General features: G+C 38.6%; 1 protein-coding gene across 5 annotated transcripts in view; it reads left to right on the forward strand.

Moving 5' to 3' along the window:
• Positions 1–16,044, forward strand: part of LOC105485130 (adaptor related protein complex 2 subunit beta 1) — a 136,878-nt gene that overhangs the window by 52,311 nt on the left and 68,523 nt on the right. For all 5 annotated transcript variants that reach the window (XM_011747329.3, XM_011747337.3, XM_011747331.3 and 2 more), the window contains exons 12-13: positions 323–421; positions 10,020–10,279. In XM_011747329.3, the coding sequence (XP_011745631.1) occupies positions 323–421; positions 10,020–10,279 (359 nt within the window). The remainder of the gene's footprint in view (positions 1–322; positions 422–10,019; positions 10,280–16,044) is intronic.

Raw genomic sequence — 16,044 nt, forward strand, 5'->3', positions numbered from 1 at the left:
CAGTAGAGGGAGACCTTGTCTCAAAATAATAATAGTAATAATAATAAACACAGGTAACTATCTGGCTTAGAAACAAGCAATATTTTGTGCCAAAAATGCATTTTGAGGATAAAAGGATAGAGTTTTCAGTTGAATACCTTTGTATTTCCCACGAATACTTTTGACTGCTCTTGTTGATATTGAGTTTCAGCCTTTTGTCTCTTAACCAAAATCAGAAAGGCTCCATGGTAATTCATAGTTGGGGAAACACCACTTTGGAGATGATGGCAGGGAATAATGCCAGTGCCGTTCTTTCACTGTATCACAAATTATGTCTGTTTAGGTGCAACTCACTCTGCTTACTGCCATAGTGAAGCTGTTTCTCAAGAAACCATCAGAAACACAGGAGCTAGTCCAGCAGGTCTTGAGTTTGGCAACACAGGTAAGAAATCTGGAAAAAGAGAGATGTTGATTTGTCTTGTTTCAAATTGTAGGAAATTATGAAACTCTTCCTAGGGGATTCATTTGGGGAAGTTTTGTTTGAAGGAAGTATGACCTTTAGATCTTGTTAAAATATTAAAACAATGCCTTTTAACTTGTTCAGCTGAATTGTATAGCTAATTGTATGGCTTTTAAATGAGTTGACTGACTCTACTTTTCATATTTCATGAAAATTGAACCTAGACTCTTAGTTTAGTGAAGGACATACTTAGATGAAAATGACATGGTCTGATAGTACCTGCTTCACTGTGACTTCATTTCAGCTTTCAAATGAAAGTACCATGTGCAGATAAAAGATGCCTGAGCAAAGTTTCATTCATTGTTCTACCTTCCAGAGTGTTTGCCTTTCTCTTGGAAATTAAGTGCTTATGCTGCTTCCTTGAATTATTTGATATATTTGGATCTCCTTGGAATTACTTGATTTTTTTGGTCAGAAGAAAAGAAGTTTAGATGGATTCTGATCTCAGGAAAGTGGCAGCTGACCTTAAAGATCAGGTCATTATATTAGATCCACAGAAATCAAAATAATTAGGTTTTCTAGTATAACTGGTATAATGATCATCAGTCCATTCATGATTTAGTAATGTTCTTAATTGGATTTGCTAACAGGCTGGCATTTTAGCAGGCTGTCAGGGTTAAGATGTGTGTCTGCAAATGGAATATGATTCAGATATCCAGTTTACCATTTTTCTCTCTTTCTCATCCCTTTATACTGGTGCGTAATCAAAATTTAAAACCCTTTCACAGTACTTTGCCTAGTTCTGAGCCATAATTTTTCCTGTTACTAATTTTACAACTTTAAAAAATTTATTTGTATGAGCTTGTACAACTTTAAAATAATTTATTTGTACAAGCTATTTTGAAGTATTTTAAAAACTTTCTTAAGCATCTTCCTCTGCCTGAAGCAAAGCAATTTATAAGCATCAGTGGTTAATATTAGTATTGAATTGAGTGTTCTGATTTCCTGTGTCTGGATCCTTGATTAACCCATTTGAATCTCTAAGATGAATTCAAAACAATTTCTTTATTCCTCCCACCCCCGCCACTTTTTTTTTAAATTTTTTGCACTCTTTCATGTTTTAATTTTAAACTCCTAAGTCAGGGGTGTGCAATGTTTTGGCTTCCCTGGGCCACGTTGGAAGAAGAATTGAGAATTGTTTTGGGCCACACATAAAACACACTCACAATAGCTGATGAGCCCCCCCAAAAAAAAAATTGCAAAAGAATCTCATAAAGTTTTTTTTTTTTTTTAAAGAATATTTTAAGCCTATTGTCCTTTAATCACCATTTGCTTACACATTGAAATGTAAAACAGGCAAAAGAGAAAGAAGGAAGAAAGGAGGGAAGGACCGAGGGAGAAAATTGAGAGAGAAACAAAGATAAAAGAAAAAAGAGAGAAGAAAGAAGGAAGGAAGGAAAGGAAGGAAGGAAGAAAGAGAGAGAAAGAAAGAGAGAGAAAGGAAAAGAGAAGAAGGATGGAAGAAAGGAAGAATAAAAGAAAAAAGAGAAAGAGAAAGAAGGAAGGAATGAAAGAAGGAAAGAAAGAAAGAGAGAGAAGGAATCTCATAAAGTTTTAAGAAAGTTTATGAATTTGATTTGGGTCACATGTGGCCCCAGGTTGGACAAGCTTGCTGTAAGTGGTCACATAGAATGACAGAATTAGAGCAGCTCACATTTGATCAAAACAATTTCTAAAGAGAATTTTGGCCTTTCTTCCTCTCTGCTTACTGTAAATATCCAAGCAAGTATGTTTGGTAGTTTCCTCTGTTTTCACAAGTTCTCAACCCTATCATCATTGTCTGTTAAGGCCTATGTGTTTGTATGTAACAGGCACCATAGGAGAGCTGTATTACGCATTCTGGCCAGATTTCACACTCAGTCTCATTGCCTCTTAAGTATTTATCAAAATTTGACTGAGATAAAGTATTTAGGAAGAATTACTTAAAGGATACAACGTAGTGCTGTTCTTACAGATAGTCTGAAATTCACCTCTGAATCAAGCCTTATTAATAGACATCTGGATACCTGTACTGCATTGTTTTTGGCCCCTAATAAAATTGCTTTTACTAAATTACGCGAATACTATCAGTCTGTACTCATAACAGTCGTCATGGAAAACTACCCAATTTGGATCTGTTGTTAGCTTGTTATCAAAGTCATTACTTTATTATGTTTTCTTCTTTGTGAAGCCCCATCAAATTGCTGACAAGTTTTGGAATTTTCTGTGTATCAGTGTAGCATGCCTGATCAGCTTTCTTTTCCATATTGGTTGTTTGAAACCTTAGAATCACATTTAACCATCTCCCATGGAAACTGTGTAGGCCATTGTGGCATGCAGTTTCCTGACTCTAGTTTCAATTAATGCTGTTTAGCCTTAGATGCAATTTTCATAAGCTTCCTAGAACAGGACAGGCTAGAAACTCACTTAATCCTAGCAAGGGTTAGTAAACTATTTCTGTTTTTTTTTTTTTTTTTTTTTTTTGAGACGGAGTCTCGCTCTGTCGCCCAGGCTGGAGTGCAGTGGCCGGATCTCAGCTCACTGCAAGCTCCGCCTCCCGGGTTCGGGCCATTCTCCTGTCTCAGCCTCCTGAGTAGCTGGGACTACAGGCGCCCGCCACCTCGCCCGGCTAGTTTTTTGTATTTTTTAGTAGAGACGGGGTTTCACCGTGTTAGCCAGGATGGTCTCGATCTCCTGACCTAGTGATCCGCCCGTCTCGGCCTCCCAAAGTGCTGGGATTACAGGCTTGAGCCACCGCGCCCGGCCAACTATTTCTGTTTTTATAGATGAGGAAACTCAGAGAGGCCTAATTATTGTGGGGCAGAGGTAGAACTCAGACTCAGATATGTCTGGCTCTAAGGTCCATGGTCTTGTCCACTGTGCTATGCTTCCTCTAGTCTGAAGGTTAAGAATGACTTGGAGAATACATATTCCCTGCCTGAAGCAATATTAAGCATAAGCCCATATGTATATGTGTGTTTGCTAGTTTTGAGGTCTTTGTGGATGATTATTTCATACTATAAATAATAAGCAATTTCTCAAGGCTTGCCTTTTTTCAGTATTGAGTCTAGCTCTGTCACCCAGGCTGGAGTGCAGTGGCATGATCTCGGCTCACTGCAGCCTCCGCCTCCTGGGTTCAAACAATTCTCCTACCTCAACTTCCTGAGTAGCTGGGATTACAGGTGTATGCCACCACGCCCAGCTAATTTTTTTTTTTTTCAGTAGAGATGGGGTTTCACCATGTTGACCAGGCTGGTCTCGAACTCCTGACCTGAAGTGATCCTCCTGCCTTGGCCTCCCACAGTGCTGGGATTACAGGTGTGAGCCACAGAGCCCACCTGAAGGCTTGCTTTTTCTATCCAATTAATTTTTCTGTCTAATTAATTAAGTCTGAGAAGTTATCATAAAAGAGTAAGTATGCTGCTGGGTGCTGTGGCTCACGCCTATAATTCCAGCATTTTGGGAGGCCGAAGCAGGCGGATCACTTGAACTCAAGAGTTCAACCAGCCTGTGCAACATGGCAAAATCCCATCTCTACAAAAAATACAAAAATTAACTGAGCATAGTGGCACACGCCTGTAATCCCAGCTACTTGGGAGGTTGAGGTGGGAGGATCGCTTGAGCCCAGGAGGCAAAGGTTGCAGTGAGCTGAGGTCGTGCCACTGCACTCCAGGCTGGGTAATACAGTGAGACACTGTCTCGGGGAAAAAAAAGGAAAAAAAGAATAAGTATGCCCATGTAAGTCTTTTCACCTGGTTCTCTTTTTTCCTCAAGTTTGTGAAATAAGAACCTAAATATTTATGGCTGGTGAGTACCAATTTAAGTTTAGGATGCAATGTGGTCTGCTGAATTGTGTTAACTTAATTGGGTAGTGAGGTTCTGGTGATGCTACTTCCACTGATTCAGGACATGACTGAGCAAATTTCTTTCATACTGCTTTTCTTCTGTCTCTATAGTAGAGTTAATTAATACTGTTTTTACTTGTGCTGTGAATTAAGTGAAGTATATATACGTGAAATCTTAGTGCTTTTAATTTTAAGTAAAATGGGAGTATAATTAAAAATATTATTGGGGGGAAAACCCAACTCTTGAATCTGAGGCTTCATTTCAAATATTTATCATTTTACCTGTTACACAGAAAGTCAATACAGTAGTCGGTTCAAGTCAGTAAAGAATACAAACAGAGGCCGGGCGCGGTGGCTCATGCCTGTAATCCCAGCACTTTGGGAGGCCGAGGTGGGCAGATCATCTGAGGTCAGGAGTTCGAGAGCAGCCGGACCAACATGGAGAAACCCCATCTCTACTAAAAATACAAAATTAGCCGGGCGTGGTGGCATGCGCCTGTAATCCCAACTACTGGGGAGGCTGAGGCAGGAGAATCACTTGAACCCAGGATGCAGAGGTTGCAGTGAGCCGAGATTGCCCCATTACACTCCAGCCTGGGCAACACGACCTACACTCTGTCTCAAAACAAAAGAAAGCAAAATAAAACAAAAAAATATCTAGACGTTAGTAATTATTCTTTGTGATACATGGAAGAGAGGTCTTCATGTTTTTCTGTCTATGAACTAGGGGCCACCGTCATCAGAATCACTTGGGCTGCCTGTTAAAAATACTAATTACTAGGCCCTACTTCTGATAGAATGAATCAGAATCTCTGAAGTATGGCCTCTGGGTTCTGCACTTTCAGTGGCATTCCTGGCATGTTAAAATGTTGATGCACATTATAGTTTAAGAATTACTGTTCTAGTGCTGGCCTGGTAAGTATTATTTTGGGAGCTCTTCCCCTGAGGAGGGCCTGTGGGTCTTAGCAGTACAGTAGATCCAAAGCCAAATTATCTGAGTCACCAAACATTTAATGGCAACTTAAGATCACAAAAAGGTCCCGTATTTTTATTTATCTCGGTCTTGACGGTCTGAATTACTGTGGCCTCCATATAAAATATGAGGTAGTTGGTGAGGGCTGGCTTACAGTAGGACTAACAGGTCATCCCTCAGAACAAACAGAGTTTGAGCAGTAGGAGATTCTTCCCTACTCCTGACTTTTCAGTCTTGGGAAATTTGCACTCATTTCTCATAGGATTGTATTTTTCAAGTTAGTGTCTATTTAGACTTTGATCCAGTAACTCTATCTCCAGCAGTTTGCCATATAGCAGCATTTCGAATAATTTGTGGAGGAACTCTCAAACTTTTTTCATATGTGTATATATATATGTATATATATACACTTTTTTTTTTTTGAGATGGAGTCTCACTCCATTACCCAGGCTGCAGTGCAGTTGTGCAATCTCAGCTCCCTGTGGCGGCCTCCTCCACCTCCTGGGTTCAAGTGATTCTCCCTCCTTAGCCTCCCAGGTAGCTGAGATTACAGGCATCTGCCACCATGCCTGGCTAATTTTTGTACCTTTGGTAGAGATGGGATTTTTCCATGTTGGCCAGGCTGGTCTCAAACCCCTGGCCTCAAGTGATCAGCCCACCTCGGCCTCCCAAAGTGCTAGGATTACTGAGCCACCATGCCTGGCTAGATTTTTGAATTTTGTGAATCCCTATGGGAATTTTTCTTTTTTTTCTTTTTTTTTTTTTTTTTTTTTTTTGAGACGGAGTCTCGCTCTGTTGCCCAGGCTGGAGTGCAGTGGCCAGATCTCAGCTCACTGCAAGCTCCGCCTCCCGGGTTTATGCCATTCTCCTGCCTCAGCCTGCTGAGTAGCTGGGACTACAGGCGCCTGCCACCTCGCCCAACTAGTTTTTTGTATTTTTTTTTTTTTAGTAGAGACGGGGTTTCACCGTGTTAGCCAGGATGGTCTCGATCTCCTGACCTCATGATCTGCCCGTCTCGGCCTCCCAAAGTGCTGGGATTACAGGCTTGAGCCACCGCGCCTGGCCGGGAATTTTTCTTTTGGGTCATTTGGTTAAATTGTTTGCATTACATATGGGAGAAATAATTTGAAGAAAAAGCATTTTATTTTGATGAGTATATTATTAAACCATGTATTATAAAGTTGAATACCTTTAAGATATTACTGGTACATAAAGACAAACTGAATTTTCTAAGTTAATAAGATAAATGCAGTGTTTAATTGTGTAATAAAAACCATACTTTACAAATTCTAAAGTACATGGACTTTAAGGACTGCATATATAGCTTAAAGTTTAACATTTAATTTATGTATAAAAAAATGTGGGGGAGAGGGGTTGCTTCCCTGACCTGATATTTTGAGAAACTTGTATTCTGCTCTTTTTAAAAAATCAACTTGTTTTTGTTTTATAATGTTTGAGCTTTGTTTTCAAATGAAAATCTAAATAAGGAGGTTTCAGGCTGCTATTTATAAACACTTAGGTGCAATTTAGTCCCTCAACCTCCCCCCCCCCCAAAAAAAAAAAACAAAATCAACTAAATTTCTAATTATCACTGTTTCCTTTTTTTAACCCGGGCATTTCAAATACTAGAGACATTTTGATAAGACATTCATACATATACATATACATATACATATACATATACATATACATATACATACATTTCTATTAGAATAATGCAACTTATAAATGTGGTAAAAATTATCTTGAGATAAAATTTACTGTTTTAATAATTTATTAATTTGCTGTATTGCAATGTTCTATATGCTTTTTGTCTTTAACCAACAATCCATTATGAGTGCAATTTAAACAATCTGTGACTGAGAAAAACTACTTGAATCTATATAGTCAAAAATAATCAGGGTAACTGCTGCAATCGAACTGGATGATAAGGGCCTTAAGTGGCTGAGTCATGAACCAATTCATCTACTCACTTAGAAACTAAAATGGAAGCCCTCAAATTGTCCTATTTTAAAGAAAATATTTTTTGTTTGGTTATGAGTTTTTTGGGTTTTCGGGGTTTTTTTGTTGGTTTTTTTTTTGTTTTTTTTTTGTTTTGTTTTGTTTTGTTTTTGAGACGGAGTCTCACTCTGTCGCCCAGGCTGGAGTGCAGTGGCGTGATCTAGGCTCACTGCAACCTCCACCTCCTGGGTTCAAATGATTCTCCTGCCTCAGCCTCCCTAGTAGCTGGGACTACAGGCATGAGCCACTGTACCTGGTCTGGTTATGAGTTTGAAATACAGAAGTTGAAACAGGGACTTATTGTTGCCTTTAATAAGTTGCTATTGGAACAACTCCTGCATAAATAAATGCCATCATATAGACATACTTTTGAGGTAGGTACCAGGATATTTATTGCCACTTTATAATGATCACACAAAAAATAAAGAAATAAAACAATAGGCCAGGCACGGTGGCTCATGCCTGTAATCCTAGCACTTTGGGAGCCTGAGATGGGTGGATGACTTGAAGTCAGGAGTTCGAGACCAGCCTGGCCAACATAGAGAAACCCTTTCTCTACTAAAAATACAAAAATTAACTGGGTGTGGTGTTGCGTACCAATAATCCCAGCTACTTAGGAGACAGAGGCAAGAGAATCACTTGAACCCAAGAGGCAGAGGTTGCAGTGAGCCGAGATCACACCACTGTACCCCAGCCTGGGTGACAGAGCAAGACTCTGTCTCAAAATACATACATACATACATACATACATACATACATACATACATACATACAAACAAATAATAATAAAGGTAGAAAGGGAAAAACGGGCAACAGTCTAAATGTCCCTCAGTAGGGGACTAATATTTAATGGTGCAGTGGACGTTACAGTGGAAAAGTGCAATTGTATACATCAACATGGAGAACAACTTCAAAACAGTATATATAATATGAAACTGGTTTTATATGAAATAAGTGTGTGTGTGTCCCATCTGGACAGATATACACCACATTACTAATCATGGCTATTTGGGGGATTGGGAGTTGAGATGGAGAAGGGTTGGATAATTGGGGGAGGTTTTTTTTTTATGTCATACACTTATAAATTGTGATGCGGTATGTTTGGTAATAATTTCTTTTTAACCGTGAACATGTATACAATTATTTAAAAACCACCATAGCACAAAACAAGACCACCAAATGCAAGTGTCACTCCTTTTGGAAGCAGTTATGTCTTCTCTTTAACAGTTTTTGATTATTTAGATAATAGTACCTTTCATACTCTATTGAAATAGTTAATATTATGTGAGCTCCTTAAAGTCAGGCAGTGTATTGTTACCTCTTTATTTCCAGGGCCTAGCCAGTGTCTCAATAGGAGGTACTTAATAAATATTTGCATGAAGGAAGAAGGTATGGGTACAATATATGTAAGATATAATATATGTTATTAATAAGCCTGCTAATATTTAAAGCAGTTAAAACATTCTTTTTTTTTTTTTCTTTTTTTTTTTCACGGAGTTTTGCTCTTATTGCCCAGGCTGGAGTGCAGTGGAACAATCTCAGCTCACTGCACTCCGCCTCCCGGGTTCAAGTGATTCTCCTGCCTCAGCCTCCTGAGTAGCTGGGATTATAGGCATGTGCCACCTCACCTGGCTAATTTTTTGTATTTTTAGTAGAGACAGGGTTTCACTGTGTTAGCCAGGATGGTCTCAATCTCCCGACCTCAGGTGATCTTCCCGCCTCGGCCTCCCAAAGTGCCGGGATTACAGGCATAAGCCACCGCGCCCAGCCCTAGTTTAAAAAATTTTTATGTTCTAAGGCCGTCTCAACCAGTTAACTTTTACCAGATTAAGCATTAGTTTTCTATTCCTTATTTCTGTTTGAATTTGAGTCTTAGGATTAACCCATCTTAATTTATAGTTACATCCCTTGAAACATTAGAGATTACAGAATTATGACTACATTAGAACCATATTGAGTTAACACATTTGCTTGCTTTTTGAGACAGTCTCACTCTATTGCCCAGTCTGGAGTGCAGCGGTGCAGTCATGGCTCACTGCAGCCTCAACCTCCTGGTCTCAAGTGATCCTCCTCCTTCAGCTTCCTGAGTAGATGGGACTACATGTGCATGCGGCTCTACACCCTGCCCTGCTAATTTTTTTATTTTTATTATTATTATTTTTTGAGACAGAGTTTTACTCTGTTGCCCAGACTGGAGTGCAGTGGCACAATCTCAGCTCACTGCAACCCCTGCCTCCTGAGTTCAAGCTATTCTCCTGCCTCAGCCTGCTGAGTAGCTGGGATTACAGGCATGCGCCACCAAGCCCGGCTAATTTTTGTATTTTTAGTAGAGATGGGGTTTCGCTATGTTGGCCAGGCTGGTCTCAAACTCCTGACCTCAAGCGATCCACCCACCTTGGCCTCCCAAAGTGCTGGGATTACAGACGTGAGCCACCGCGCCCAGCCCGTCCTGCTAATTTTTTATATTTTTTGTAGAAGCAAGGTTTTGCCACGTTGCCCAGGCTGATCTCAAACTCTTGGGTCCAAGTGATCCGCCTGTTTCAGCCTCCCAAAGTGTTAGGATTACAGGCATGAGCTACGAGCTACCACATCGAGCCTGAAATATCTTCTTAATACCCCATCTGCATAAATCACTACAGCATTGGTTGATAAATCCAGCAGTTTGGGTTTCTGTATGGAGAACAGTTTCATCTCTACCTCCTTGCCTTTGCCTTTTCTTTAGGATTCTGATAATCCTGACCTTCGAGACCGGGGCTATATTTATTGGCGCCTTCTCTCAACTGACCCTGTCACGGCTAAAGAAGTAGTCTTGTCTGAGAAGCCACTGATCTCTGAGGAGACGGACCTTATTGAGCCAACTCTGCTGGATGAGCTAATCTGCCACATTGGTTCTTTGGCCTCTGTGTATCATAAGCCTCCTAATGCTTTTGTGGAAGGAAGTCATGGAATTCATCGTAAACACTTGCCAATTCATCATGGAAGGTAAGAAGGTGTGAACTGTCTTTGAGTGAGAAATGACTCTGTTTAGACAGAGTTGGTCTTCTTTATGCTTTTATAGTCTGGAAAAGAACTTGCTGTACATTTTTGCAAACCTGCTACTGTACAACCCCAGGGAGCTCCAACTGAATACCAGTGACCACATATAAAATGGGTGAAAGACTCCTCTGTGTTCCAATCTAAGAGTACATTATGGCTTTAGAAAATTGTGGTGAAGACCTTCTAAATTGATGAAGTCTGAAAGTTGCTTAAGTCTGTGGTAAGAAGAGAATAGAAATAATCCCATAGTTGAAAACTTGGAAAAAAGCTTGTGTATACATTTAGCCATCTTGACCCTTTACTGTAGCTTTTGTTGAGCCTTATGGAAAGTTAGTAGGTACAACTTATGCTGTAAAACTGTTAATGAAATAATATTTCAGTATTGTTTTATTAAAAAAAAAAAGCCTGACTTCTGTGTGGACTTAGTTTTTCAGTTACCTGTACCTTTTTAAATTGGCCATTTCAACAAGGAAATTGATATGAATAGGCTCTTGGGTAACATGGAGCTCTTACTTTGTAGCTGTCCTAAAGTTCTAATTAGGGAGAAGAAACACTCTAATAAACTCTTATAATGGGTATCTCAGAATCTTTTCAGAATCTGATTCCTTCGTCAATCATAATAGACCTTGATGAAAGTAGGATTTCCTTCCAGAGTAGTTAGAATAATTGGGCTTTTATTAATGAGTGTCTTGTTCCATTGTCTAATGTATATTATTGTTTAAGTGGTTTTTGTGAATGGCCAAAGTGTAGTATTTATTGCTTTACAAATTGGTGTGGTCAGCATTTTGGGCTCTATGTAAATAGACTGTGGATACAGACAAATGAAAAAGAAACAGCAACATCCAAGGAGATTATTAATCTTTCATGATTGAGTTGAATCTTTGGTTTTACAGCAGGTGCTATAATTTTAATCCAGAGGAGATATGAGCTTCATAAGGATTAGTCCTTATAGTAAGTTAGGGTGTTTCTCCTTGTCAGCAAGCATGTTTAACATTCTATAGATGAGACTATTTAACTTCTAAGAATTTCTCCCAGTCTGTGCTTCAAGTTTCGTTGTAGATACGGAATTTCTGTTGTAACTTCCCTCTGTAACTGTGTTTGTATCTAGCCTCCTGATAACTTTTAACCCTCACATGGAAGTGGGAAAATGAATCAATAAGCAAAAACAACCCTTTCTTAAACGCAGGGAGAGAACCAACATTAAGTTATCTAAAAAGAAAGTGTCTTACATAAGGCCTTTATCTGATTAATAGCCTTTAAGTTCTTATCTTCACAATTTCTTTTGTGGTTCCTTTTTGGATAACCTCCTTTTTGTCCATTTGTGCATGTTTTGTGTTTTTAAGGGAAATGCAAATATAAGGAAAATCTGTTTTGATATAAATGGGGATGATACGTTGCTGCAAATGACATGTCTGTAATAGTATTGACATTACCTAGCTCTGTTCTGCAGTGTAAGATTAATAAGTGATACACCTCTCATAGGAAACAAAGCAACACTTTAAAGCCTTATTCTGCATCTTCTAGAGGTTTAAAAAATGCTCACTTCACTAGGTCTTTTAAAATCACCTGGGAAAGAGAGAAGTGATTTTTACTTGGATATTGCTTACTATGCTTATACTTGTCAGCTGCTTCATGGCGGTGAGGTAGTAAATAGTTGTCCAATTCGGAAAAATCTCACCTTTAAAAAATACTGCTTTGATGACAGTTATGCAGTTATTTCTCTTAAAATTGGAAATGTCATTATATTAATTTTCTTATATTTTCCATTGAGAAAGGATGTATAATAATGATGTATCATATTCTTGTAGAATCTGTAGGATCATTTATATCTTTTCATTGAACTCACTTCTCCTATTATTCATTCCATTAGAGTGAAGAAAAATATGTGCGGAATACCTATTCTACCTTATTTTTAGACATACTGATAGAATCATGTGTTCTGTCACATTTTCTAAATGGTATATGTCAGAAGATGACAGAATTTCATGTGTAGAGAATATGAAAGATTTTATGTATTTCTTGCCAGGTGTATGAAATCATTTCCCCTTTTTATTTCTTAAAGCCTTTTCATCATGACTTCCTGGACACTTTTTCCTTGTAAATCAGCTTTCCTAGATTGTATCTCTGTCATTAATCTTTGCAGTTCCATGTTTATTCTCTTCTCTGGTTACTGATCTTGGTTGTATCAAAAGGTTCGATGTGAACCTTTTCTTTCTGTGTTTCTCTACATATTCCCTTAGGGAAAATACCCACTAACCACTAATATATTACAGAGCTTTACCAGTTAGACCATGTTTTCAGTTGATTCTTGCTCTAATAAAACCTTATGCTTCCGTGATATTGTTACCATTTTATTGATGAGGAAATTTTGTCTCACAGAGGTTGTTGCTTGCCAGAAATTATGCAGCTAGTAATTACTGGAGCCAACACTTAATCCCCTGCTTTTACCACCACCCTACACTGCCCCCCACCCTCATGTTTTCACCTGAGATGTGTATGTGAATTTCTAACCAAGCTTACTTCTCTGACTGCCAGTCCTTTGGTTTTGTTGTTTTTGTTTGTTCGTTTGTCTGTTTTGTTTTGTTTTTGAGATGGACTGTCACTCTATAGCCCAGGCTGGAGTGCAGTGGCTCAATCTTGGCTCACTGCAACCTCTGCCTCCTGGGTTCAAGAGATTCTCCTGCTACAGCCTCCTGAGTAGCTGTGACTACAGACGTGTGCCACCACATCCAGCTAATTTTTTTGTGCTTTTAGTAGAGATGGAGTTTCACCATGTTGTCCAGGCTGGTCTCGAACTCTTGACCTCAGTAATCCACCTGCCTTGGCCTCCCAAAGTGCCAGGATTGCAGACGTGAACTGCCGCGCCCGGCTGGAATATGAACAGGTTCTCAATTACCCAGCCCAGTGCTCTACCCTGAGACTCTGGGTGTGAGCCACCGTGCCCAGCCCAGTCCCTTGTTTCTGTCAAGCTTCTCTACTTGTTTTTCTTACTTATTTTATCAGAATTGAGAACTGCGCATAAAAGTTTTCCTGTCATCCTTCTAGATTCCCCTGTGATTATTAGAGGTGTAACTAATCTTTTACTTCTCAGTTTTTGTTTGTGTCAAAGCTTACCTAGGCTTTTTTAGAAGAAAACATTTGTTTATTAATTAAATTGTTACAGTGTTTTTTTACTTTTTTTTTTTTTTTTTTTTTTTTTTTTTTGAGATATAGTCTCACTCTGTCTCCCAGGCTAGAGTGTAGTGGCATGACCTTGGCTCACTGCAAGCTTCCCCTCCTGGGTTCAAGTGATTCTCGTGCCTCAGCCTCCTGAGTAGCTGGGACCACAGGTGCCTGCCACCACTCCCAGCTAATTTTTAATTTTTTTGTATTTTTAGTAGAGATTGAGTTTCACCATGTTGGTCAGGCTGGTCTCGAACTCCTGACCTCAGGTGATTTGCCCACCTTGGCCTCCCAAAGTGCTAGGATTATAGGTGTGAGCCCCTAGGTCTGGCTGTTTTTTTGTTTGTTTGTTTGTTTTTACTTTTTATCATCTAAATCTTAAAATATGCAAGATAGAGTGGTATAACAAACTTGGATATACCTATCACTCAGTTTCAGCAGTTATCAGTATCTTGCCAATGTTATTTCATTTATTGCCCCACAGTTGTTTTTGAGATGGCTCAAATATTTTAAATCCAATCCCAGACCTCGTTATCTTTTCACCCATAAGTACTGTACTTGTTATCTTTAACAGATAAAGACTTGAAATTACAATGTTATCAAGCCTAACAAAATTGGACATAATTACTTAATATCATCCAATAAGCAGGCTAACCTACTTTCAGATTTTCTCAGTGGCCATTCTCTAGTCTCGTTTAGAGTTTATGTAAGATTGGTCTTACTTTTTCCTTAAATGTTTGGAGGAATTCACAGTGAAGCCGTCTGAGCCTGGAATTTTCTTGGTAGGACTTTTACTTTTTAAATTGACATCTAATTTATAATAACCTTAGCATTAAGGTTATTGCCTGACCTTTGCCTGGTCAGGATACCACGGCCATTGAACATATGTCACTGGGCAGGCAGTGCCTCTAATACTGGTAATGCTAGAGGTGATGTTTTTGGTAAACAAGCTGGGTACTTTTTGTGATCTTTCCTTAGAGCATGCCTGTGTCGGATTAACAGTATAAATAATAGGGTGCTTATTATATTGTTTATTAATGTTAGGCTGTCAGTGGATTATTCTGGTCTGATGTAAGCTTATGCAGTGGAGAATATCTTCATGTTACTTATATTAACATTATTGCTTCTATTAAGTAATAGATTAGTCCAATCTGTTAGTAATAGATTAGTTCACTAATCTTAGCATTTAGTGTTCAATGAATGTTTACATATGTATACACTCATATAATCACTACCCTGATCAGATAAAGAATATTTTCAGCACCCTAGAAGGTTCCTCGTGTTCCTTTACTGTCAGTGTGCACACTCCAGAGATTACCACTGTTCTGATTTCTATCGCTGTAGATTCATTTTGTCTCTGCCTGAGTGTGATATAAATGGAACCTACAGTTTTTACTCTTCTATGTCTTGTGTCTTTTGCTCTACATAATGTGAGGTTAATCTGTGTTTTTAGTAGTTTGCTCCTTTTTATTGGTGTGTAGTATTCCATTCCATGAATATACTATTTATGTCTTCTGTTGCATCTTTGGGTTATTTCTAGTTTGTGGCTGCTATCAATATTCTTGTATTTGTCTTTTGGTAGATTTATATACGTATTTATCTTGGGCATATACCTAGGAGTAGAATTGCTGGATCGTAGAATAGGTTTCTGTTTAGCTGTAGGAGACACACACTGCCAATTTTCCAAAGTAGTTGTACCAGTGTATACGCCTAGCACTGTATGAGTTCCAGGTGATCTACATTGTCAGCACTGCTTGGTATTATTGATCTTTTTAGTTTTAGCCATTCTGGTGAGTGTATAGTGGTGTCTTGTTATAGTTTTAATTTGCATTTTCCTGATGAGTAAAGTTGCTAAGCACATTTTCATGTTACTGTATCCTCTTTTGCGACTTGCCTGTTTTTAATGATTTGTCTTTTTCTTAATGATTTGTAGGAATTCCTTATATAATTTGGATGCAAGTCGTTTGTTAGGTATATGTATTGTGAATATCTTCTCTCAGTTTGTAGAGAATATCTTTTCCCAGTTTCCTAATGGTGTAATTGGAAGACATGTTCTTAATTTTGATGAAGTCCAGTTTATTACTTTTTTTCTTTTGTGGCTACTGCTTTTTGTTGAAACCATTATCTCCTCCAGGCTTATAAGATGCTACTCTAGGTTTTCAACTAGGTTTCACCTTTCACATTTATGTCTGATTTATCTCAATTTTTGTTTACCTTGTGAGTTATAGGGAGCCGAGGTTCATTTTTCCCCCACATAGCTGTGCAGTTAACCCACACCATTTATTGAAAAGGTCATCATTTCTCTTACCTAGTCCTTTTAAAATGTCTTGGAACTCACCACTTTCTTTTTATTTTTATAGCTTGTTGAGCTTTTATTATTTCATACATAGTTGACAACAGTAGCAGTTTAGATTACTCTTAGCTGATCTTCATGTCCATTCTCCTCACTTCAGTTCATTATACACACAGGTGCTAGAATAATGTTCCTCTAATGTTATTTTTAGTTTCTGTTCTTTGTTCAAGAAATAAAAGTGATTCTGCATTTCTTT

Source organism: Macaca nemestrina, chromosome 17, assembly GCF_043159975.1.
Source record: "Macaca nemestrina isolate mMacNem1 chromosome 17, mMacNem.hap1, whole genome shotgun sequence".
In the NCBI taxonomy this organism is placed as follows: domain Eukaryota; kingdom Metazoa; phylum Chordata; class Mammalia; order Primates; family Cercopithecidae; genus Macaca; species Macaca nemestrina.